At 37.2% G+C, this 24,284-nt stretch overlaps 1 protein-coding gene and 1 pseudogene across 3 annotated transcripts in view; both read left to right on the top strand.

Moving 5' to 3' along the window:
* Nucleotides 1-3,258: 3,258 nt before the first annotated feature.
* The window catches only part of MTMR2 (myotubularin related protein 2), a 128,629-nt gene continuing 107,603 nt past the window's right edge, over nucleotides 3,259-24,284 (top strand). For 2 of the 3 annotated variants that reach the window (XM_046014971.1, XM_046014972.1), the window contains exons 1-2: nucleotides 3,259-3,546; nucleotides 13,143-13,213. Coding sequence is in view for 1 of the 3 variants with exons in the window: in XM_046014969.1 (XP_045870925.1) it covers nucleotides 3,467-3,546 (80 nt within the window). In the remaining 2 variants the exon portion in view is untranslated. The remainder of the gene's footprint in view (nucleotides 3,547-13,142; nucleotides 13,214-24,284) is intronic. The other variant, XM_046014969.1, reaches the window with a different exon arrangement.
* LOC123950229 lies at nucleotides 8,191-8,258 on the top strand (annotated as a pseudogene).

A 24,284-nucleotide genomic window follows, 5' to 3' on the forward strand; every position in this document is an offset into this window, starting at 1 on the left:
TCATGAAGTCATTTTAGATCCCTCACATATGAGAAAAAAAAAATTGGTCTTGCATCTTGCCTGCCTTCAGTTTTTAAGTTTCATTTATTTAGTAACTAATTTTTATATTTTAAAAAAGCATTGGTGGATAATAGCTTGGAAATTAAAAATAAAACACTGGTTCTTCCCACAGATCATTTGAGAAACGCTGGCCCAGATTTCAAATAAGAAAATTACTTTTTGGAAGGTCTTTAAGTTAACCATTTCATAGGAGAGATTGAAAGAGGTCTTCAACTACCTCCATTTTGACCTCAGTCTATACCTTTTAATTGATTAAGTTCTTTTTTCCAGCTTATTTCTTAACTCAGGCAAAAGACTCTGTGGGCAAAGCATCCCCTGATTGGGATCAGAAACTACCCCCTCAAGCGGTAAGGACTGCCCTGAGCCAGCAAGACTCCACCGATGGTCCATGACTGACTCTGAGATAATGATCCGTTTAACCTGTACTGCCCACCTGCACATACCCACAGACTTTGGCCCCACATTTTCCTTTTATAAACTTAGAAGTATTTTCAGCACTTTGGAGATAGTTGAGAGGATAGTGTGCTGTTTTCCCAGTGTTGATCTCACTGAAATACATTCCATTCTTGTTTCCCCACCACTTGTTTTCTCTTTGGATTTTGTCAGCTGGGAGTGGCTGCACCTGGTCTGTTTGGGAATCCCTGGAGCCAGTAATCTTGCACACCTGTGCCCCAAGGTACACGATAAACTTATGCTGTAATTTAATTTTAGCAAAAGATCCTGAAGACCTTGTTCTTTTAAAAGACAAGAAAACTGAGGTGAAGAAAGTCCTAATCAAGGTGATTTGTCTTGGGTAAATGACACAGCAGCCAACATGTCAGAAAAAGAATTAAGCACTAATTTAACTTTCACCTGAGAGTGTTCATTGCTTGTTGTTCACACTCTCAGAAATTACGGCTTTAATAATTAGAAGTAAAACAGTAAGTTCAGAGGAAGAACAAATAATAATAGCAACAGATCTATTGACTGAGATCCTTCTGTGCAACCAACTCTGTATAGGGAAAAACAATTATTTTATGTGGATATTTTTATTCCCATTTTATTCCCATTTTAGGGATGAGAAAGCAGTGTTGGAGAAGCAACTTAACTGAAATCATAGAGCAAGTATGTGACAGAGTCAGGATCCCAATTCAGATTTGTCTGGTTCTAAAATCTCTACACTAACTTTATTTATTTGATTTTTAAGTAATTGCCTCACCCAATGTGGGGCTCGAACTCACAACCCCAAGACCAAGAGTCACATGCTCTACTAACTGAACCAGCCAGGTGCCCTGCATAATTGTTATGAATCCCCAGATAGACTTATATACAAATTATTACATCATTAGGCAGATGATTTCAAGTGCTCTATTAACACAGTCCTAGAAATAACTGGGCTGTAGAGAGTGCTTGGGTCTCCCTCATCAGTCTTCACCAAACCTAGCCTAGAAAAATCTATGTGATAGTATCAGGTGACAGTGAGTTAGCATTTTGGAAGGCAGGTAGAAATCAGGAATCAATAAGCAAATTCTTTATGAATCATTGTAGATGTTTATGCTTGTTAAGTGTTTCTAACTGCCTATTGTCTTTGCCTATTAGAGGAGTACAGTTAAAGGCCTCTTTAAAAACTATATAAATAAAAGCTATCAGCTGCCATCCTATCCTTGCCAAGCTGGAGAATGGAATGGAAAGGCAAAGACTTTTGTGCTTAAAAACATTTTAATAAATATGCTGAACAAAACTAAGTTAGGTCTTTTTTTGGGGAATGTACTTGCAAGTCAGTATTTCACTGACCCTATATTTTAAGATTTTCTTAAAACATCACTAAATCTAGTTTAAATGAACATAATTCTACTTATCCTAGCAAAGAAGGTTTTTTTTAAACGATTCATTGTTATTTACTTTTTTTTTACAGAAATAATTTTTTCATCATTTTATACTTCAGACATGAGGTAACTGTGATTCAGTCTCAGAAAAATTTCTTTATGCTCTCCTTTTGTCCTTCCTGTGTATTCCATAACAGAAAATTACCAGCAGAAGCATTTCCCCTTCACCCAATCCCTATTCTCTTATCACAGTTCTCTCTCTACCCTCCCTTCCTGCTCTGCAGGGGAATTTGAGAGGTCAGGGGAAGAGTGCTAGAGTTTGTTCTCCATCCAACACCACAACATACAATAGTATATGTTTCTAATTCTTTTTGCATATTAGTTCCCATTTTCCTCTTCCATACCTCCTTGTGTTTAATGGACTAATGCCAAAATGCTTTGCTCCTGCACACTGCCAGGCCACAGAGACTTCCATCCGAATCAGAGCAGGGCTGAAAATTTCTGCTTTTCTAAAGTGTCCTTTCTACAATGTTGGGCCGGTGATGTAATGAGGATATTATGAGGAGCATTAATTTGTTTCCTACCTGTCTTGTCCTTTCTCCAATACCTTTCCCATACCGATCACTTACTTCTCTGCCACCCTTCCTATATATTCCTGCCCTATACCTATCATTTTTTGAGGTTGTATTAGAAACAGTTTATATGCATTAACACATCACATCCTAACAACCCTTACGAAGTAGGTAGTAATACTAACAGCTAATATTTGCGTGCTTACTATGAGCCAAAATTTAAGCATTTTACATGTATTATTTCACCTAATCTGTGAAGTTATTATTTTTCCTATTTTACAGATAAGGAAGCTGATGTTCAATAACTTGGGTTGCGCGGCAAGCAACCGGCAGAGGCAGGATTTGAATTCGTGTCTGACTGGTTAAAGCGACTTTTAATCACTATTTGATAATTATTTAGTTATTATTTTCAGCCCCAACTGTGGTGAACACTTCTCATCCGATGCGTTTCCCTAGGTTCGCTTCCCCTCTTGGTACCCTGCCCCATGTCCTTTCCGCCCCTTCATCCTATGGTTCGCCCGCACTCCTCTACTACCCAGTCTTCTCCCCCATTCCTGTCTCAGTCATCCCCATCCCTAAGATCCTTGTCCCTTTCTTTCCTTTTTTTTTTTTGAGACCCTCAGTCCCTAGTATTCCCTATTTCTCTCTACTTCTGAAATTCCCCCTCCTCCTGTGGGGTCCTCGTCCGCACTCCCCCAGGCTCCGACCCCAGCAACAGGGGAACCTCTCACGCCGGGAAGGGCACCTCCCCTTCCCGGAGCCCAGAGGCAGCGCAGGGCACGCAGCGAGCGCACGTAGGGAGCGCAGCGCGTCGAGGCTGAAGTCGGAGGGGAGCCGCGGGGTCCTCCCGTTCCTCGGCAGCCCCCGGGCGCGGTGCAGTCTGGGGGAACATGGCCGCTTCCGGTTTTTCTCCCGGGCCGGCGCTAGCCTGACCGCGGCCTCGGTCCGGCGCACTCCGCCCTCCGCTACTCCCGCCCCGCAGCCGCGGAGGTCGCTTCAGCCTTTCCCTCCTGCTGCCCCCGCCGCGCCATGGAGAAGAGCTCGAGCTGCGAGAGTCTTGGCTCTCAGCCGGCCGCAGCACGGCCGCCCAGCGTGGACTCTCTGTCCAGGTAACCAGGATGCCCAGGGCCCCGCCCAGCGCCGGAGAGGGATGGAGAGGGGCCGGGGACCCACTGGATGGTGCCCCAACTCTTGGACTTGATTCCCGAAGGCTGCGCCGAAATTCCTTTCCTGCGACTTGGGAGCCACTTCTTCCTCCCTTTTCGGGGTTTAGAGGCTGGGAAAACGGGAGGTTAAAACTCACTGCTGCTTTATCGGTGACTCTACTTACAACGATCTTGGTTTATCCCTGGTTGAGGCAGCCCCAGTTCATTGGTTTCTCTTGTTTCTCATTACCTCTCGGATTATTTTTTTGGACAGCCCTTCCCCCCAGCCACCACCCCTCATTTCCTCTCTGCCTTTCTTTACTATACACTTTTCCAAACAGTTCTCCAGTCTTTGTTCCATCTGTCCGTGTGCCTTTGATTTTGGGATTCTTGCCCACCCTTTCCTCTTTTTCCATCACTTCACTTCCTTATGTCTTAAATGATTTCCCGTATACTCTGACCCCTTCCCCCCATTTCGCCTTAAAAATGTAAATAAAAATGCCCACTGTACGTCTTTTTTTCCAGATCTTCCAGCTGAAAATAATTATCTAGGAATCTGAGCAGTCCTTAACCCCGAGTGAATAACGAGTGGTAGTTTTCTTCTTTCTTGGGCTACTGATGCTCCTGGTTATTTCTCTTATACCAGATGTCCCCCTCCCCCCGCCCCCAATGTTGAGAAGGACTTTAGTATGCAGTTTTGTAGACAGCTGTTGTGAATATTAACTAGACATGTTTTAGAGGAATATTTTCCCTTTGGTTTTAAAATAGTGATGTAAAATTTTAGGAAGAAATAATAGAGGATCTGTATTTGTTATGTAGCCACGATGAAATCGGGTTCTTTCCCATCAGAAAAATAGTCAATTATTATTAAAGAGTTATTGGATACTAATCTGTGTGAGAACACAGATTTCATTTTCCTCTGAATAAAGAGAAGTTTCTCCCTTTTAATTCATTTTGGACCCCACTAAATTTGGGTGACACAGCTATGTTTTCCTATTACTGCTCAGACCTTATGGGAAATTATTAGCTAATTCTGTCATTATAAATTAGATTCTCTTCTTAAAGCACTCATAGCAACCTGCCCACACCTTTTTCAGAGTTCTTTTTTTTTTTTAAGATTTTATTTATTTATTTGACAGACAGAGACCACAAGTAGGCAGAGAGGCAGGTAGAGAGAGAGGAAGGGAAACAGGCTCCCCGCTGAGTAGAGAACCCGATGCGGGGCTCGATCCCAGGACCCTGAGATCATGACCTGAGCCGAAGGCAGAGGCTTTAACCCACTGAGCCACCCAGGCGCCCCCCTTTTTCAGAGTTCTTAACAAACACAGTGTAATTGTTGGTTTAATTGACTTTTCTACTTGAGGACAAGGACTATATCTTATCTTCTATGTTCTGCATTTAACAGAGACCCTGCATGTTAGAGTGCTAAATAAAAATCTTTTTGAATCTGTAGATGTAATTATCCAGGAGAGGAGAATTTTTCTTTGTATTCAATCACATATACTGTACATTTGTTTTAGGTATTTAAAAAATTTTATGTTTATTATTCTGAAATTTAGAAAGTGGAGGATTTACATTCTCAGCTGTAAAATTATGCAGAAAACAGGTTGGAATTGTAATTTTATAGGAAAGTTACGAATGGCAGCTATGGTTCAGAATAGAATGTAAAGAAAACAAATGAAGGAGCCAGTAATCTCACCTAAGCAATGGAATTTGGAACCACAGGAGGCAGCATAGTCTTTTAGAATGAAGAAGGTGCTGAAAGTTAAGAGGCTCAGGCTCTTAAAAGTCCCTGGCTCTGCTTTTTGGCTTGTATCATTGAACCTTTCTAGTCTGCAGTTTTCTCATCTTTTAAAATAAAGAAGTTGATCTTTATACAGATCTTTGAGGGATCTGTAAGGTCCCTTGGTGCTCTAAAGTTCTATCATTCTAGACTATTCAGTGACAATAGTGATTATGATACATTCTTATCAATTACTAAGATATTCCCTTTATAGATTTTTGAAATTATACTAAATAAATGTCTATTACAAATTAACGTACCTAACTATGCCACCTAAGCACATTTAATTCCCCCCCCAAGAAAGCCCAGTAACTTTAAAGTTTATATATGCTTTCTAATTATTAATTTAAAAATTACATTACTAACATGAATTTGAAAAAACTAACTCCTTGAAAGACTTTTCACTAGAATATGTTAGCCTCATCCTCTCTGGACAAAAAAATAAGTATGATCTACTTTCCATAGGAGAATGCCAGCTTTCATTCCTTTCCTCTGGAAGGTAGAAAAAATTACGTTTATTGAATGTCTGCTATGTAGAATTCACCCTGCTGAATTTTTTCATGTCTTTTATTTTATGAATCATTACACCTGGTTGATCAACAGTATAGAATAGCTGCATTGTAGGCACTTGTTACCTTAAATTTAAAATTAATCTAGGCAAACAATCAATTATAGAGGATTCTAATGCAGAGGCAGGGTAGACAACCATGATTCTAAGAACTATGCTAAGTGGCTATCCATTTGCTTGAGTTTTTATTTTGATAGTCTATGATAAAGTAAAGTATCGATGTTTGGATTGTATTGTCTCAGCCTTTTGTGGAAATGTTGTTCTTAAATTGTAGTTTATTTTTATCCCTTCTGTTTTTTACAATTAGGAAATTTTCAATTTCAAATGTTCAATTTTTCAATTAGGAAATTGCCATGTGAATTTGTTTCAATACTAACTGTACAATAATAGTATGTTCAGTGTGTTCTGAACACAGTGTGTTCTGAACACAGTGTGTTCAGTATGTCTTTTACACACTAGATTGACAAAAATTTCTGCTGTGTTTAGCTCCAAGAAAAATTGTTTATGCAAAAAAGTGTTTTTCCTATTTGTTTGAAAATGCAAACTATGTAACTGCATGTTTCTCTTCAATTTAGCAAAAAGACTTCAGTTAAATATATGACTGAAGTTGGTAAATATGCCTATCTAATTTCTTCAAGTACTTCTATTAGATTAATTCAGTTTAAATATTATATTTAAATGTGCTAATGTGTAAGTTGTTTTTTACTTTTCTGGGAAATAAGAAGAATATAAGTCTGAAAAATTATACACTAATCCTTCTGGTTGCCCATTGTTTTTTTGAAAAGGACACACTCCATTGAAGTTGGGTGACAGGCTTTTGTGGGGTCTGTAGTTCACACTAAACTTAAGTTGAGGCTTGTGGCACCTGGGTGGCTCAGTCAGTTGAATGTCTGACTCTTGGTTTCAGCTCAGGTCATGATCTTGGGGTCTTGGGATTGAGCCTGGAGTCAGGCTCCATGCTCATTACAGAGTCTGTTTGAGATTCTCTCCTCCCTCTCCCTCTGGCCCTCCCCCCAGGGCACACATGCTCACTCTCTCTCAAATAAATAAATAACATTTAAAAATATATATTGAGTGTTGATATGTCTGTCTGTGTATCTATGTGTCTATATTTGTGGTCATCTCAGAGTTGCTATTGCTTCTGGCTTTGCCTTCTCGGTCATCATAAGCTTAATGCTTTTGGCCAGGAAAGACTGATTTTATTTTTTTATATGATATCCAGATAGCAGTTTCCTAATCAGCTATAGTTATGTCATCCTGCATCCTTTTTAAAATTATTTATTTATTTACTTGACAGAGAGAGAGATCACAAGTAAGCAGAGAGGCAGGCAGGGAGAGAGGAGGAAGCAGGCTCCCTGCCGAGCAGAGCCCGTCGCGGGACTCAATCCCAGGACCCTGGGATCATGACCTGAAGCGAAGGGAGAGGCTTTAACCCACTGAGCCACCCAGGCTCTCCTGTCATCCTGCATCCTTAAAAAAAGTAATTTTCTTTGGTGAATCTTACTTGGTGGTAGTTTACTTCAGTGAGCTATGCAGCCACTCTTGTGTATCTTGTGTTGTCTGTCCTTCAGTGCGTCCAGCCCCAGAGAGAGAGTTGTGAAAAAATTCACTCCAGCACACTGATAATCTGGCTGTATTCCATAATTTAATTCTTGTTGCCCTGACTCTGATTCTTGACATAAGTATGATTTATATAGGATAGAGGTAAAACAGTACTGTAGGCTAGGTATGATAGCTAGGGTAGGCCTGAGCCTTAGAATTGTGTAAGTTCTACAGCAGGGTTTGTCACTATATTGGTACTATTTCTGTCTTCTTAGTCTGGTTTTCCTTTTTTTTTTCAGTTTGTACAGTGTTATAAAATGTACTGCCTGAGTGAGTTTCTTGATAATTTTTTACTCTGCACAATCACATGCTAATATACGTAGTGCCAAATAAGTGTCTAGTAAGTGTTGAATAAAGACATGTTCAATGTTCACTGCTCTCTTATTTGCAGTCTCCATTCAAAGGATTAAAAAGGGTTTTCCTATGTTGAATTTGGCCCATAAAGACACAGCTTCAAGTTAAAGCTCATCTTGCATGAAGCCTGTTGATACACTGAGCTGATTTTATTGGCTACATTATTCTTTCTGTGCCCAGTAATATATTTTCACAACATTGTGTTCCTTTAGCCTGCCTGCTTTTCCATCTGCTACTCTTGATTATTTTGGGCTCTGTCTAACTTATCTTGTCAGACTTTTATTTAATATCTGTTTCTCTTTTCGCTTCTCGGCCTTTTGGCTAAGATCAAGTGTAATACCTGTTTCTTTCATCTTTTATATACCCTCATATGCTGCCGTTATTCTGGGCACCACTTGTTTGTCTCAGATTATTTTGGTTTATCAGTTGATTTCTAGTCTATAAATTCTTTACATTTATATTTATGTGTTTATATGTACATACTTACATTTAACTTAGACAAAACAATCAAAGTGTGGTATGCTGAATATACTCAAAAAAGTAGTCTTTAGCTAATTACATTTTTTTTTCTTTTTTTAAAGATTTTATTTGACAGAGATCACAAGTAGGCAGAGAGGCAGGCAGAGAGAGAGGAGGAAGCAGGCTCCCCGCCGAGCAGAGAGCTGATGTGGGGCTCGATCCCAGGACCCTGAGATCATGACCTGAGCTGAAGGCAGAGGCTTAACCCACTGAGCCACCCAGGCGCCCCGCTAATTACATTTTTAAGTTGATGTCTTCCTTTAAAATTATCATCTGAAAACAGCAAATCCTGGTTGTTTCCATGAATTTTGACAGTACTTATCATCCGAAAAGGAAGAAGAGTTTTTAAGATTTCTGAATCACATTTTTTGTAAGGTTTCATCTCTAGTTTCAGCCTCAAGGTCACTTAGAGCTGATATGCTGGTAGGAAATGTGCTTTTGGATTATTTTCCAGTAGTGGTGATGGATTTGTGTCCAATCACACATTCTTACCTACTCCCTTTGTGACTCTTGGCATGTCTTCTGAGGCAGCTGGCCAGAATTAGTGGTAGAAACTAGTTATGGAACTAAATGAAACTTACAGGTTGAATTTCCAACCCTGGCAGTATAATTAGGACCTTGCGTCAGACATTGGACATACTTAGTTATTTTGTATCGTTATTCCAGGACCCTAAAAGAACTTTCAAGTTTTGTCAGGTAAGAGCCAATATTATTGTGAACTTGAGTAATAACTGTGTAGATTTTTTGAAAGAAAATTTTAAAAGATTAATCACTAGTCAAAAGTATACAAGTGTACTGAAACTGGGATTGGGTCCCATACGTGTTTTTTTCTCTGCTCTTTATGCTGTCATCAGTAGTCTTCTATTAATGTAGTTCAGTAGTTCCCAGATCAGTAGCATCAGCATCCTTTGGGGGTTTGTTAAAAATACAGATTCCCTGGTCCTACCTCAGATGCAATTGGATAAAACACTCTGGCAGTGGAGCCTGCAGTTTGTTTTAACAAGTCCTCCAAGTGATCCTACACTAAAATTAGAGTTTGAGAACCACTGCCTTAGGTCTTTTACTAATTTTTTTCTAGTATCTCCATCAATATTTGTTGAAACAGACTCATTTAAGGTCTGTGTTAAATCTACCATTAGCCTATTACTTGAAAGCATTTTTGTAGAAATATTGAAATAGTGAAAGGTCAAAGTTATCTTTTAGGGATTTACAATATCTGAGCTTTAGGAAATTTCCTGAGGTTTTTTTCTTTCTCAGCTATGAGTAACACATCAGGAATACATGTTTTAGGTCCTTTCTTAAAAGTTGGTCCTTGGGGCGCCTGGGTGACTAAGTCGGTTTAGTGTCCCAACTCTTGGTTTCAGCTGGGATCGTGATCTTAGGATCATGAGATTGAGCCCTGCGTGGGACTCTGTGCTCAGCAGGGAGTCTGTTTGCTGTTCTTTCTTTCCCTTTGCCTCTCCCCCACTCACACGTGCACACACTCTCTCTCAAATAAATAAATCTTTAAAAAAAAAAAAAAAGGTCCTTGGTGAAATCCATTAATGGTAACAAATTTAAAAAATATATTATAAATAAGTAATTCCAGGAAGCCATCACCTGAACCGGCAAAGTCTGGATTACGCCCAAGGGAAGGAAATAACTCAGATACAGATGTCCAGAAATCAGTAAGCTTATTTTGTAAAGCTGCCAAGTTCATGCTATTGTATTCAAAATCACCAGGGCCAAAGGTTGCATGTGATTCAGGACTTGGCCAGTGGAAATTCTGCAGATTTTAAGTAGAGAGTATTTTTTCTTTTTAAGAAAATTAGTTTTGAATAGGTAGGTAAAGTACTTGCTAGCTCTGTCCCATTGTTTGATTTAGTTAAATCAGTGGATAGGATTAAAAACTATTGCGAGTTGTTGGTCAAGGATAGGGAGTGATTTTATAAGCCTGCTTCCCACAGGAAGTCAGGTTAAAAATGGAACTATTGAAAAAAAAAGATTCATACAAAGTTATTAAAATCAAAAGGATTAGAGAATTCTAATTCTCTAATTAGAGGGCATTCATTAAGATGCCCTCTTAATGAAAATAATAATCTCTTGTTTCCTTTCCTGTAATTTTATTAGACAGAACTAACTGTGCTGTCCCTCTTACTGTGCTTCTGTGTGTGCCACTGGTGCCATCACTACAGACCACGAATGCGCTACCTTCACAGCTCTTTCCCTGCTATGCGCTTCGTCGTTACTCGTGGCAGCTATCGCTGATGACTTTTCAAAGACTCTTACTGGATGAAATGAACTCTTGGGCTCTTTAAATACTTGTAAGGCTAGATTAAATAAGGCAGATGCTTTGTTTTTAATATAATAATTCGCTTTTAAAATATGTTTTGAATTATGTACTTTAAAACCCCTAAGTACTGATACTTGGAAAACTCTTACTGTTTTTGAAGTTAGGTTTTAGCTTTAACAGATTATAAAAGAAAATCCAAGCCAACTGTGGCATAAAATAGATGATTTTAGTTTTTCTCCCATATAAAAGCCCAGAGATAGCCCATACTGATCTGATATAGTGTACCTGAAGTATCGAGAACACAGAATCTTTTTTGCAAGTTTACCTCATGAACCAGAATTGCCGTTGGAGCTCTAACCATTGCATTCATTGTAGTCAGAAGGAAGGATGAAGGGACGAAAAAAGTCATGTTTTTTTTCTTAAGGATATTTTTTGAGGTTATAGTCTTAAGATTACATCTAGTTGGCAAGAACATGGTTCCATGGCCATACTTAGCCACAGGGAAGGCTGGGAGGATGTGTAGTCTCTTCTGGGAAGCCTGTGCTGAGCTAAAAATTGGAGGTTCTGTCTGTAGGAAATAGTAAAGAATGGGTACTGGAGACCGCAGCTTCTCCATACCATATTAATGAATCATTTTAGCAAGGAAGACATTTTCTGGTTAAAGTCGACAGTACTTCACTTACAGCAGAGACATTGTTAGACTTGCAAGAGCAGTGACCAAAGTAGAAGATGCTCTGAGAGACATGATATATTGTGGCAGACCAGAAAAGAAAACTGTATCTTGGAACACTCTAAACTCAAGATTTTTAACTTTATACTTTTTCTTGTGTATTATCTTGGGCCAAATTTTTATAATCCTAACCAGGGACCGTAACATAAAAGTGATACATTCCATAACTGTCAACTCATTAAGTGAAAGGAAAACAAATGAAGAATGATCAACTGTGCTATTTCATTTTTTATTTCATTTGAAGAGCTCAAGGAATTGCATGTAAAGTAGTGGTGGTAATGAGGATGGTGGCCAGCACTGCTTACTTTTCTGCTGTTTCCAGTTTGCTTCCAGACTTGTATCCTTATGTTTTATCTCCCCCTGAAGATATGCCTCAGGTTCCACTTAGGTATTTTCTCTCATTTTAGTTCTAAAGATTTGGTTTGCCTAGGGGAAATAAAACTGGCCATTTGGGGCCATGTTAGTTTATGAATGCTGTTGCCAATATTTTGTGTGTGCTTTTGTATCTTTGACCTAAAAATTTGAAAATTCAGAGAAATTCGTGTTTATGCATTTTTGTTTCTGAGCTTAAATATTGATATTTTAAGCATGTAATGTCAAACATAAGTGTTGAATCATTTGGGAGTGGGTAGAAGAGGATAGAGAAGTCTCCTCTGGATTGGGATGGCATTATTCTTCGGGCTCAGAGGGTTTATTTAAAAGAAATGAGTCACAAATATGTCAATCTCCTTTCATAGCAAAATTGCCTTCACAGATCACTGCAAGTAGAACTTTATTAGAAGGTTGTGTATTAACAAAAGGAATAATAACTTTGGCTGAAGACAGGCTAGTGATTTCAAGCCTTAATTTTCTTGAGCTGAGCCAGGATGCCCACCAAGGTCAAAAATAAAATTTTATATGATACAGATGTCCTCTGTTACTGGTATTGGATAATATTCTTCCATTATAAGCAAAGGCAGTACATAAAAATAGAAACACCTAGGATAAACTGCTTTTCAAGTGGTAGACAGTTGTTCTAGAAGTAAATTAATATCATTGTTGTGATTGTTAATGCTAATATAAATAATAGCACTTAATATTTTTGAGTGCTTGCTGGACATGGTGCTAAATCCCTTAATATGCATTTTCTCATATTAGCGTCATAATTATATAAAATAAACAGTATTATTATTTCCATTTTACAGATGAGAAAACTGAAGATTAGGGAGAGCAGTTTGACATTTGGACCCAAGTCTGTTTAACGTCAGGGTCTTTGTAAAGACCTGATCATGCCTGAAGACCTAGGTCTAGGCCCAAACCAGGTTGTAGGTCTAGGCCCAAAATTGGTACGCAGAGGGTGGTCCCAGGGTAGGATGGTTGGGTTGTAGTGGCAAGAAAATGAGTTTCTTTGATTGGCTGCACTGCTCAGCAGGAAAAGGTTAATGTAGACACAATACATCAGTGAGTTCAGAGTGTCCATATTTGGGGAGAATTTTCTCTGGCTTTGAATGTTTTTTGCTTCTGACAGAAGATAGGATAACTTCTTTTTTTCTTTGCTTGATGAGTAAGAGGATAGTGTCATTAGAATGATACTAAGTTTTGAACGGATACATTGCGAAGCAGGTAAACCTGGTACCAAAGCCCTCCCGCTGCTCCCTCCCCCACAGGCTTTACAGAATAATTTAGAATACTTTACTTTAGGGTTCCTTAAGTATCTAAATTCCCCTAAGTTCCTTTGTATGTTTGTTTACAGTTAATGTGTTAAGAGCCATTGACATTTGAAGACCATCAGAAGTGAAGATAAAACATCTCAAAAATTATAATGTAAGTGAATGGGAAAATGGAATTAAAAAATGGACAAAAGTTAATATTGTCACCAATATTTCTGGGATCCATATACTTTTATCCCAAATGAAATTTATGCCTTTGAGTAACCAGTAACTTCAAACTTTAGTCCCAATTCCAACTCCCAGTCCTTAAAATTCTGTGTTCTGTTCTACCCGGAGTAAACAGTTGCAGTGTTTTAGGCACCAGTAATTTTCCATTAAAATTCTTTTGGCTTCTGTGTACTGTTTTTTCTCTTTTTCTCCTTAGTAGTTTGCTGTTCGACAACGGCTCGTGTTATATTTAAAATTATATGTGTGTAGCGACTGAGGTCTTTGCTCTTTGACTGTTGCTGTTTTACTCAATTTTAATTTTACTATCATTTTGTATGTTTCTTAGCCAAAAATATGACCACTTAGCTAGCTAGCCTCCTCCCACCCTCCCTCCCTTCCTCTCCAGAAGTATTTGTTTAGCATCTACTATGGCCTGTACATTATACTAGATCCAGAATTTCTAAGACCTTGGTGCTGAAATGAGTTGTGTCATCTTTTTTTACACATTTAGGGACATTAGAGATCATCTGGTGTGACTAGGACTTGTGATGACCTTAAGTGTGGCTGAGGACCACCTGCATATTTCAGTAACCTGTGGTGCTTAGGAGACATTTAGCTTTCTAGCTTCCAGCGCAGTCATCCTGAACCACTGGGAGTGGGCCCAAGAATCTGCACTTAAAGTGAGAATCTTCAATCCAGGTGCTTTTTGGACTCTGTACGTTTGTAGATGCAGGAAGAGACCTGGAGAAATGTAATAACTTACTCAAAGGTATAGTATGTATTAGAAGGCCAGAGACGATTGGTGTTGTTTCCTCCAAAGTCACAGAGCTAATTAGTGTCAGAAGTGATCTCCTGACTCCCAGTTCTATACTTCACTAAATCACACAGTGACTTTTGTTGGGCCAGGCAGCTTTCCTGTATATATATAAAATCGCAATGAATCCATTACTTTTATTGAAAAAATTAATTGTGTGCATATATGAGTTTTGTGCGTGAAAAACATGGACTATTTCTTTAGTAGATATGTTACTTGTTCTGATTTTGAAATCACTGGGTAGAAAAATGCCCTAGTAGTCCAGGAGTACCCCAGTAATCCAAGTAGAGGACCCCTCTCCTCCACCATGATACTATTCCAGCTTGGCCTTTAAGTTTCGTGCTTCTGAGAAGGGATTTAATTTTTAAATGATAGTAGCCAGCCTAGTGCTTTGTAAATAGTAGGTGCTTGTTCAACTGTAATATGAGTAATTTAATGTTAAAACTTTGTCCCCCCCTTTAGATTCTATGAGATACTTTTAGAGGTAGTTTTATTTTCTTGGTTCAGAATCTGATACTTCATATACCAAGCCAGAGACATTAAGCATTGAAGTTATTTTATATTTTTAATACTGAATTACTATGGCTGATAGTCACAGTATCTCTGAGTGACTGAAATAGTCTAAATTATTTTCTGAACCGTAGAGTTCAACTTAGTTTTAGTATTGTGTATAGTTTATGTTGTATTGTGTATGGTATACTGATAGTTACTGAATTATAATCTTATATTAGTAAAAGTAGTTATCCAGTTTTTGGGAGATATTCTGTAATTCTCGAATTTTTAGTAAGTTTAACTATAAAATGCCATTACCCAATTTTCTGGATATTTTGAGACATGTTTTAATGATAAGATTTAAGAAAAGAGATATTTTAAAATCACTTATTCATTTCTAATAAATTTAAATATTATGAATTTTTTTCCATTAAATGTTTTTTGCTCTTTTTAGCCACAGACCCAAAATCATAAATATGATAGCTCTAAAAGGGAACTTTTTTAATGTAGTCTAATACCTTCATTTTTTATGTTTAGACACTGAAGAGTGTCTGAGAGTGAAAGTTTTATGAATGTTAACATATGTTTGTGAACAGAACAACATGATACTTCTATGCTGATATAAGTGAAATGCTTTCAGAACTATAAATGTCACATAAATATAATGTACTATGATTGCTGCTATGATGATCATATGTCTGCTGAGTTTCCTTGTGACCTAATTGGAAATAGTCACTATCACTTAGTTTAAAATCAGAAAGAGAAATACGTTTGTTCGTTTCTTGGTCTCTTGTTTCCTGTGGTCAGACTTTACTAAGTCTCCTTTAAGCACATGCTTTTAGAATAGATACTTTGCAGGTTACCTAAATTTCTCTTTCACTGTGTTAATCTAATCCAGATTGTCACCTTATAAAATTACACACTCAGGGTGATGTTTCTGTATTGGAAGAGTTCTCTCAGCCATTTTCCATGGAAGAATGAATGAATGCTCAGTATTATCCCTTAGTGTAATCAAAGTAGCTAATAGTCATGTTAACACTTTGGTATAGTTTTTGTAGTTACAACGCTGTTTGACCTACATCAGCTCCATTGTTTCTCATAACAGCTTCATGTGGTACGTCTTCATTTGACAGATGAGTAACTGAAGCTCAGAGAAGTGACATGACTGTCCACTGTCTCCTGCTTATTAAGAGATGGAACTGGAACTTTGACTGTAGATGCCCTTCTCTTTCCACTGCCCAGCATGAATCATAACATGGAACTCTTGAAGTTTCATTGGGTATACATTTTGCTCTTTAAAGGAAATTCTGAATATTGGAAAATTGATGACAGGTTCATCTGGCCCAGCCAGCCTAATTATTCAGTGCGTGCTTCTCTCTAGAAGTCTGACTCATGTCACTACTCTTGAAGTACTAATAAGAGATGCAGGTATCTTTTGGATCAAAGTCTCATTCCCAGCATGGTTACCAATGTGTGCTGCTTAAAATTTTTGAGTGTTTAAATGTTTAAAACGGTAGTGATTATAGCCTTTAGAAGTATGTTGAACTATATAAACTCAAAAATATACTGTGATATGATAGAACACAGTCCTTGGTTCTTTAATTTTTTAATTCTACTTCTGGACTGTGACTCTGGATGTGTCACTTGATTTCTGTGAGCCTGATTCCCTCATCTGGGAAAAGGGTAAAGTGATACAATGAAATGAATCCTGCCTTTGCAGGATTGTTGTGAGGCCTAAATATGAGGATTGATGATGACAATAAGAAAAAAAACCAGCTAACAGCTATGTAGTGTGTACCATGTGGTAGGCACTGTTTTAAGTGTTTTATATATATTAGTTCATTAATTCTCATAACGGTCCTGTGAAGTATAAGAATTACCATTATTCCCACTTTGTAGATGAGGAAACTGAGAGGTGAAGTAACTTCCTCAAGGTCATACAGGTTGACTGAACCAGAATTTAGTATCAGGCAAGGTAGCCCTAGAGTTGGTAGTGTATATGAAAGATAATGTGTGGATGAGAGCATTTTGACATTTGTAAAGGATTATGCTGATGTTCGGTGTTAATATTTTAAAAAGATGTTTAAAAAGAGAGATGTGTTCCTCATCCTTATTATACAGATAGAGGGGGAAAAAAGGCAAAAACAAGTAAGGAAAAAGTGTCTTGTTATAATTTATGATATTTAACAATTGACCGATCTCGTAAATTTAAAAGTGTCTTCAAAATTATGGAGAGATACATGACTGAATGATGCTTGTACATTTGATTTGTAGTTTAACCTTTTTAGGCTAGAACAAGAAAGAGATATTGAATGCTTTTCCTACTGAATGTTTTAACTTAATGACTACAAAACAAAATATCTGTGTTAATTTATGGGATTTTGAAGTTTGTGCAGAAAAGTTTTATTTCATTACATTGTAGGAGTGACCAATTAATAGTAATGATTAGTTTTTCTCTCTCTAGGATTAAAAAAAATCTCTCTAGATAACTTGAAGAATGGATATGTGACTTTCTGATTTTAATACTGAATTCAGATTAGCATGTTAGGGTAAGAGAATTACATGTGAGGTCATGTATTCCCTGTGTGCATGTTAGGGTAAGAGAATTACATGTGAGGTCATGTATTCCCTGTGTGTTTTCCATTTGTCCAGGTAAAAGTGTTTTTGAGCAGGCATTTATTGCATAGGTCAACTCTCCTTTTTTAGTATTTCTGACCTTATGGAATGAAAGTGTTTCTAAAAGGAAATGTAATTTCAGAGTCCTGTGCTTTGAGTTCTAATGATGTGACCAATTTTCACTTTAGTATGACATTTTCTCAGCTAAGCTGAAATATAAATAACTTTCCCCTTCTAGGCTACTTATGAATCGATATAAGTTTTAATTTTAGCTCTGTCTGAGTTTGAATCAGATTTAGAAGTTCTGAGAAATTCTTTTAAGAGGTTGCTGAAGGTGTAGGGATTGGCACTGGGACTCAGGGTGCCTCTTACTCCATTTTTACCCCATCCCCTACAGACACACTCATTTTGACTAGAATGCTTTGGCTTCTGCTTGTTCTGTTTATTTATGTTTTCAGATAAGAGCTTTGAAGAAACAGTACTCTGCAGGAAAAAGAGAAATATGTAAGGCATTTCCTTTACAGCCTGGTTTTTTTTTGCACTTGCTGCTGGATTACCACGTTACATGCCCTGACTTTTATTTTGGGAAATATGGTTGATAGATCTGAAAACAAAAATGCAAATTAAACTGTACCCAAGGTCACATGTACCTTAGAACCTTGGGATTTTCCGGACTAAATGCCAACATGAGCCAGCTGTCCCAGAGCTCAAATCCTCTTTGTTTGTCTGAAGAATGCGAAATGTACTCTCTCATCTCTGTCAGTCAGATGCCATGATGATAAGACCTTTTTGTCCTGTCTTTTATTCTAAAGACTGGTTAAGAAATCTAGGGTTCTGGTGTAGCATTTCAAAAAATCTTTGTAAGCTGTAAATTAATTTGTTTTTGGTAATTGTTTTTCTATTTTGGGGATCCTGCAAATATTTAACAATAAGTCTTTTGTGACTCAATGTTATATACACACTGCAGGCCTTTTATAATTTTTTAAATAAAGTTTTGAACAGAATGACTAATAGAGCATGAACAGTGGTTATGACACTGTAGTCCATTGTGTAAGTACTGAAAGCAAATTTGCATTCCTCGAAAATAGCACAGTCAGAATATAGACCACATTCTTTAATGTTCTTGGACAAACATGTTATGTATGTGCTCAGGACATTACTTACAAGAGAATATCTTTCAAAAAGAACCTTTTCTTTCCATGGAATACTGAAGAAAAGTTAAATTGGTGGAAGGAGTGAAGCAGTTTAAGGCAAGTGGTATAGATTTTATTGTAATGACTATGGTCGTTAATAACTGGAAATAAAAGACATGCAACCTCTCCCAAATCCTCTGGAGGCATTTGTTTACTAGTGTATATGAAAAGATAGGTCACTTGTTTTCGGGTTGTTTTGAATTAAGAGTGAATAATGCTTGGTATGTTTATCTGCACCTTTAGTTTTCAGACATACTTTTTCACTTTTGGAAGAAATGTTTTTATTGGATTTTGAAATACTAGATCAGGAGAGGTAAGAGTAATATAAATATAATTATGGCTTCTGTCAGGACTTGGATTTTATATTTCTATTCATTATTGTGAAATACCTCCAGTGTAGTGTGAATGACAGTAGAGTAATGATAATCCCATTAACAGTCCAGCAAACCAGTAGAGCTAGAGGGGTTCAGTGCTTTGCTAATGGTTACATTGAAAAGTACGGGTAATGGTTTTGTGATTGAAGCTTTTGGCAGTCTTCTGTTTGGTTATATCTGAAGTTACATAAGGTGTTTCTCTATGTATGTGTGTAATATGTGTATACATATAAATATATAAAATTTGAAAACCTAAATGTGATATATTTGTATGTATATAAAAACCAAAATATAAAAGCATAAATTAACATATTTATACATATATAAAAATTTCACTTTGATATTTGTTAAGTGATTCATCAAACTGTTTTTTTAAGTTTTAAATTTTGTACATTCAGTTATCTTAATCAAATGAGGACAGTTTATAGTACAGATCTAAGTGAAAAGTACTTTTAGGGCCAAGTGCTTTTGCTCCATTTTAATTTAATTAATGGATTCCTTCTTAAAAGGAGACCCTTACTTCTCATCCCATCTTGTTTTCCCTTCTGAAGAGAGGGTACTCTTATATTTCCACAATGCTATCTGTTGAGCTCTTTCTACCACTACCCATTATTTAGCACGAATAGCTTCATACAGATCATGTTTTTTGCTTAGTTTTAGAAAGTATCATTATTTTATCTTATAAAGAAAGAAAAGAGATTAAGTAACTTACCTGAATTACTATTTGCTAAGTGATGAAACCAAGTCTCTGTGACCCTAAAGCTTATGTTTTTGGCCACTAAGCACTTCAACATCTTGTTCTGTGTGTTATGTCCTCTTCTGTATATCTGTTGTGTACTTTATATTCCTCCATTTCTATACTATTGTGAGATACTTACAGATCTGACACCTTCATTATTAGACTACGAGTCCCTTGAAGAAAATGAATCTGTTTTCAGCTCTATCCCCAGTACATGATACATTGTTGATGTTAGCTAACGTCTGTGGAAGAGATAGATGGGGGGCTATGATAAGGGAGATGCCCAGGTTCCTGCTCCCCAAATGGAGGGGAGCCATGGAAAGAGCAGGAGGGCAGATGGCTAAGAGGCCTCCAGTTGGAGGTAGACATTTTCAGTGTCCATCCTTCCAAGGAAGCTGAAGGGTACTTTGAGGCAGGGGACTGACTATTTGGATGTTAGAGGTGAACCCTGCTCTCTGGAGGCAGATTTCTCTACTTCTGCAGAATTAACAGTGATGCTTGTAAGTTTGGTAGTATTGAGACATGAAATACTGCTGTAGTAGGTACCAGAATTTATTTGTTTGGACATATCTGTCTTAATTTGCAAGTTTTTAGCTTGATTAATTCTCAGGAATAACTATAATTTTTTAAAAAAATCTCCCAACTGAAACAAAAAAAAAAAATGCAGAGGACTTTATCTTACTGTAATTTACTCATTTGAAAATCACCTAAGAGTAATTCCTGTCCCCCTACCAATAATTAGTTTGTATAACTCTGTTCACCTAAATCCTGTACTTTGAAATAGTAGAACTTTTGAGACCGAAAGGGTGGAGCGTTGTTCTTAGGATTAGTGTAGCAAAGGAAAAAGACATTCTGTTACAACAACAGCAGACCAGTAAATGTGTGGGAATGACTAAGAGTCAGATGATGGGATTTCTGTTTTGATCTTGTGGTGGAAGGAAAACTGTGTCACTCTGGCTAAGACAGTGGCAGGGCTATTAAAAAGAGTATGACTAGTGATGTTCTGTATTGTCCCATTCTTACTCACTGTAAACCTAAGTTCTGTTCTTCTGTGTGAATGTGTGTTCATTTGGTTATTTTGTGGAACCAGAAGTTAACATTTAAATAAGATTGATTTGAATCTTTTTAATTAGGAGTAGGATGGAGTGAGGAGTGGGTTAAAAGGGGAGGAATTCTGTTGAGATTGACTTTCCATTCACAAGGGCCATGGCTCTGCAAATTTGGGTAAATGCATTTGTGATGTAAATTGTTTGCATGTTCTTGTAGTCTTTAACTGCTCTTCCTAAGACTTGATAACTGATCAGAATTTAGTACATTAGACTACAATTATAGTTTTATTCTTGGAGGTATTTTGAGCCTCTTGGGAAATGGAGTCTATCTATGAATAACTATAAAGAGTAACTGGTATTATTAGCATGCATATTCCACAGTGCTAGTTATCTTTTGATCAGTTTTGCTTTTGAGAAAATATTCTTTCTATAACAACTTGATTAATTTCTAAAGTATGTGTTTTATTATAATTTTTTTAAAATGTGGCACACTTACCTGAATAAAGGCATTCATGTTCTTGAGGGCAGGAATATGTTTTACCTACCTTAGAGACACTATGATTGTTTTTGTTTCAAAGTACACTTAACCCTCCATTATTCTGAATCTTTTTTTTCTGCAACTTTTAAAAAAATTTAAATTAAGTTAATTAACACATAGTGTATTACTAGTTTCAGAGGTATAGTTCAGTGATTCATCAATTGTATATAGGACCCAGTGCTCATTATATCACATGCCCTCCTTAATGCCCATCATCCTGTTTCCCCATCCCCAACCCCTCCCCTCCAGCAACCCTTAGTTTGTTTCCTATGGTTAAGAGCATCTTATGGTTTATCTCCCTCTCCCAGTATGTCTTCTTTTATTTTTTCCTGCCCTTTCTCTGTGCTTCTGTTTTCTTAAATTCCACATATGAGTGAAATCATATAACAATTGTCTTTCTCTGATTGAGTTATTTTGCTTAGTATAGTACCCTCTAGTTCCATCAACATCATTGCAAATGACAAAATTTCATTTTTTTTTTTTTTTTTTGATGGTTCAGTAATACATTTTTTATTCAGGGCCTGTGAATTTTCTCATATATGGCTTATAGATTTAATCTTGTCAATTTTTTTCTTTTTGTACCTCCATTGAAGGACTGATAGGAATAGAAGGGAGTCATGATTATAACTTAATTCGATTTTATTTTTTTTAAATATTTTATTTATTTATTTGACAGAAAGAGAGAGAGCACAAGTAGGGGGAGCAACAGAGGGAGAGGGAGAAGCAGACTCCCACTGAGAGAGAGGACCCTGGGATCATGACCCGAGCCAAAGGCAGATGCTTAATCTACTGCGCCACCCAGGCACCTCTTAATTTTATTTATTAATCATATCATGGACTAGCGATTTGGGCAGAAAAGTGCTCACACTAATTAAAAATGAAGAACAAAATCTCATGTTGCTGCAGTTGGGTGAGGGTCTTTCCATGGGGAGGAGTTTATGCAGTACGGCTAAGAAATATGTGGAAGGACACGTCTTTGAGTCGCATTTACAAGTGGGACAATAGTTCATTTGTATGCATGTGGGTGTGTGGGAGGGAAAAGTTGGGGCATTTTAACTATCAAGAGATGAAGGGTTATAAAAAATGGTAAAACACAGTTTAGCTCATATTTCTAATATTTAGAACTGTAACTCTTCAACTCATTTGTGATCCCAGATTTTTATGTCTCTGCTCTGAATCATAGAATCTTAGATTTGAACTTTGAGACCGTCTTGTAGTGCAACTCAACCCTTTAGTCTTCCTTATGACTTGAATGTCACCATTGAGTTGAATTCTTTTGAATGTCATCGAATAACATCATTCACAAAGCCCTCATGTCTTTAACACTTCATGCTCCGTTTGGAAGACCACTCTCATGATGAAAAGAGGACTTGGTTATAAGAAATGAGGCTTTTTGTAGTCAGCCAATTAAATGGAGTATGGATAATGGAGAATGATGGCTTAGTTTGGATACATAATTGTATTTTTCAGTTTGGCATGCATTGGGAAAAATCTGTGTGTGTAGGGGCAGGGGATGAGGCATTTACTGACTAAAGCAGGTACTATGCAATGGATATGATTCTATTTGAATACTAACACCGCAGTGCTTCTAATCTTGACTGAAATCTTTCTATGAAACTGTTACAGAATAAGAGCCATTTAAAAATGTATTTGGATCACTCACCTATGAATCTGTGTATCATCTTTTCATTTGTGTGCCCAAATGCTAAGTTGGCTTTTGTTAAAAATGAGATGACATGATTTTTTTTTTCATATTTTATGGCATTTCCCCCCATTCTTTTATTCTTTGTAATGATAGACTTGATCATCTCAAATATTTATTTAATGTTTTTTTTCCCTATAAATAAATTTTTCATATAAGTTATTCTGGTATAAATGGATTGGGCCTATTATTTTATTGATGCCATTTTTAATGCAGCTGATATGTTATAAATTCTAATCTCTAAAGGGTTCTGATTTTCATTTGGGAAGTTTTCTTGGTGAATAAGCGTTTATTGAGTTTGTACATTTCATCAAACTAGAAAACGTACATTTGCTTGACAACATTAGCAAAGAACCAATAAGAAATAGCTATGAAGTGCTGAATGAATCTGGAAAGTGTTCCTGAAAGGATGTCTTGTGTCTTAGACAGCCCTATACGTACTTGTTTTTTGCCTTAAACTTAATTCTTAAACATTTTAACAATAACTTCATTTTCCACGTTTTGGCACATTATCAGTTGCAGGATTCCCACCGCGTCCCCCTTTTTTTAGCAGTGGGATTTACCTAGAAAAGAATTTTACAATACAGATAGCATTTTCAGTTGTTTTTTTATAGCTACCCAGTGAGGTAAGAAGAGCAAGTATTTTTATTTCCACTCGTAATATGAAGTCAAGGCTCTGAAAGGCTAATTGACTTTCCATGATTTATGAGATCAGTTTTTTTTTTCTTTCTCTTGTAGTTTTAAACTCACATGTCCCGGTTGGAGTGGGAGAGTAGCTTATCTGTGTGCTAGCATTTGCCAAAGTGTCCCTTGCTTCATATTGTGAAGATACTTTTTTAGTTTGATAGTACAATCCACTACTAAATGCTTAACTGTAGACATCCTTTTTTGGTTATGAAATAAAATAGTACATGACATTTATGATGGAAGTTGAATATGTTTCCAACAATGATTTAATAAGTGGAATGGAGTCTAAAAGGGAAATATAAACTTTCTTTCTCTAGAGGTTATTTTTGTTTGCTTGTCTTTTTCTTTTAAAGATTTTCTTTCTTTCTTTATTTGAGAAAAAAATGTGAATGGGGGGAAGAAGAGAGGGAAAGGGACAAACAGACTCTACACTGAGTGTGGAGCCTGACACAGGGCTTTATCTCCCAGCCCTGAGATCATGACCTGAGCCAAAATCAAGAGTGAGACACTTAGATTGAGTCACCCAGGCCCCCCTGCTTCTTTTGTTTTAAATGAGTTGTATTAAGTTTTCTGTGGTAGAGACTGATTTTGGGCAATTTAGTTCCTTGATTCCTTAAGGATCAAATTATTAGGGGCACCTGGGTGGCTCAATGGGATAAGCCTCTGGCTTCTGCTCAAATCATGATTTCAGGGCCCTGGGATCAAGCCCGGCATCGGGCTCTCTGCTCAGCAGGGAGCCTGCTTCCCCCCTCTCTCTGCCAGCCTACTTCTGATCTCTCCCTCTCTCTCTCTGTTAAATAAATAAAGAAAATCT

The sequence above is a fragment of the Meles meles genome, chromosome 8 (genome assembly GCF_922984935.1).
Source record: "Meles meles chromosome 8, mMelMel3.1 paternal haplotype, whole genome shotgun sequence".
Classification (NCBI taxonomy): domain Eukaryota; kingdom Metazoa; phylum Chordata; class Mammalia; order Carnivora; family Mustelidae; genus Meles; species Meles meles.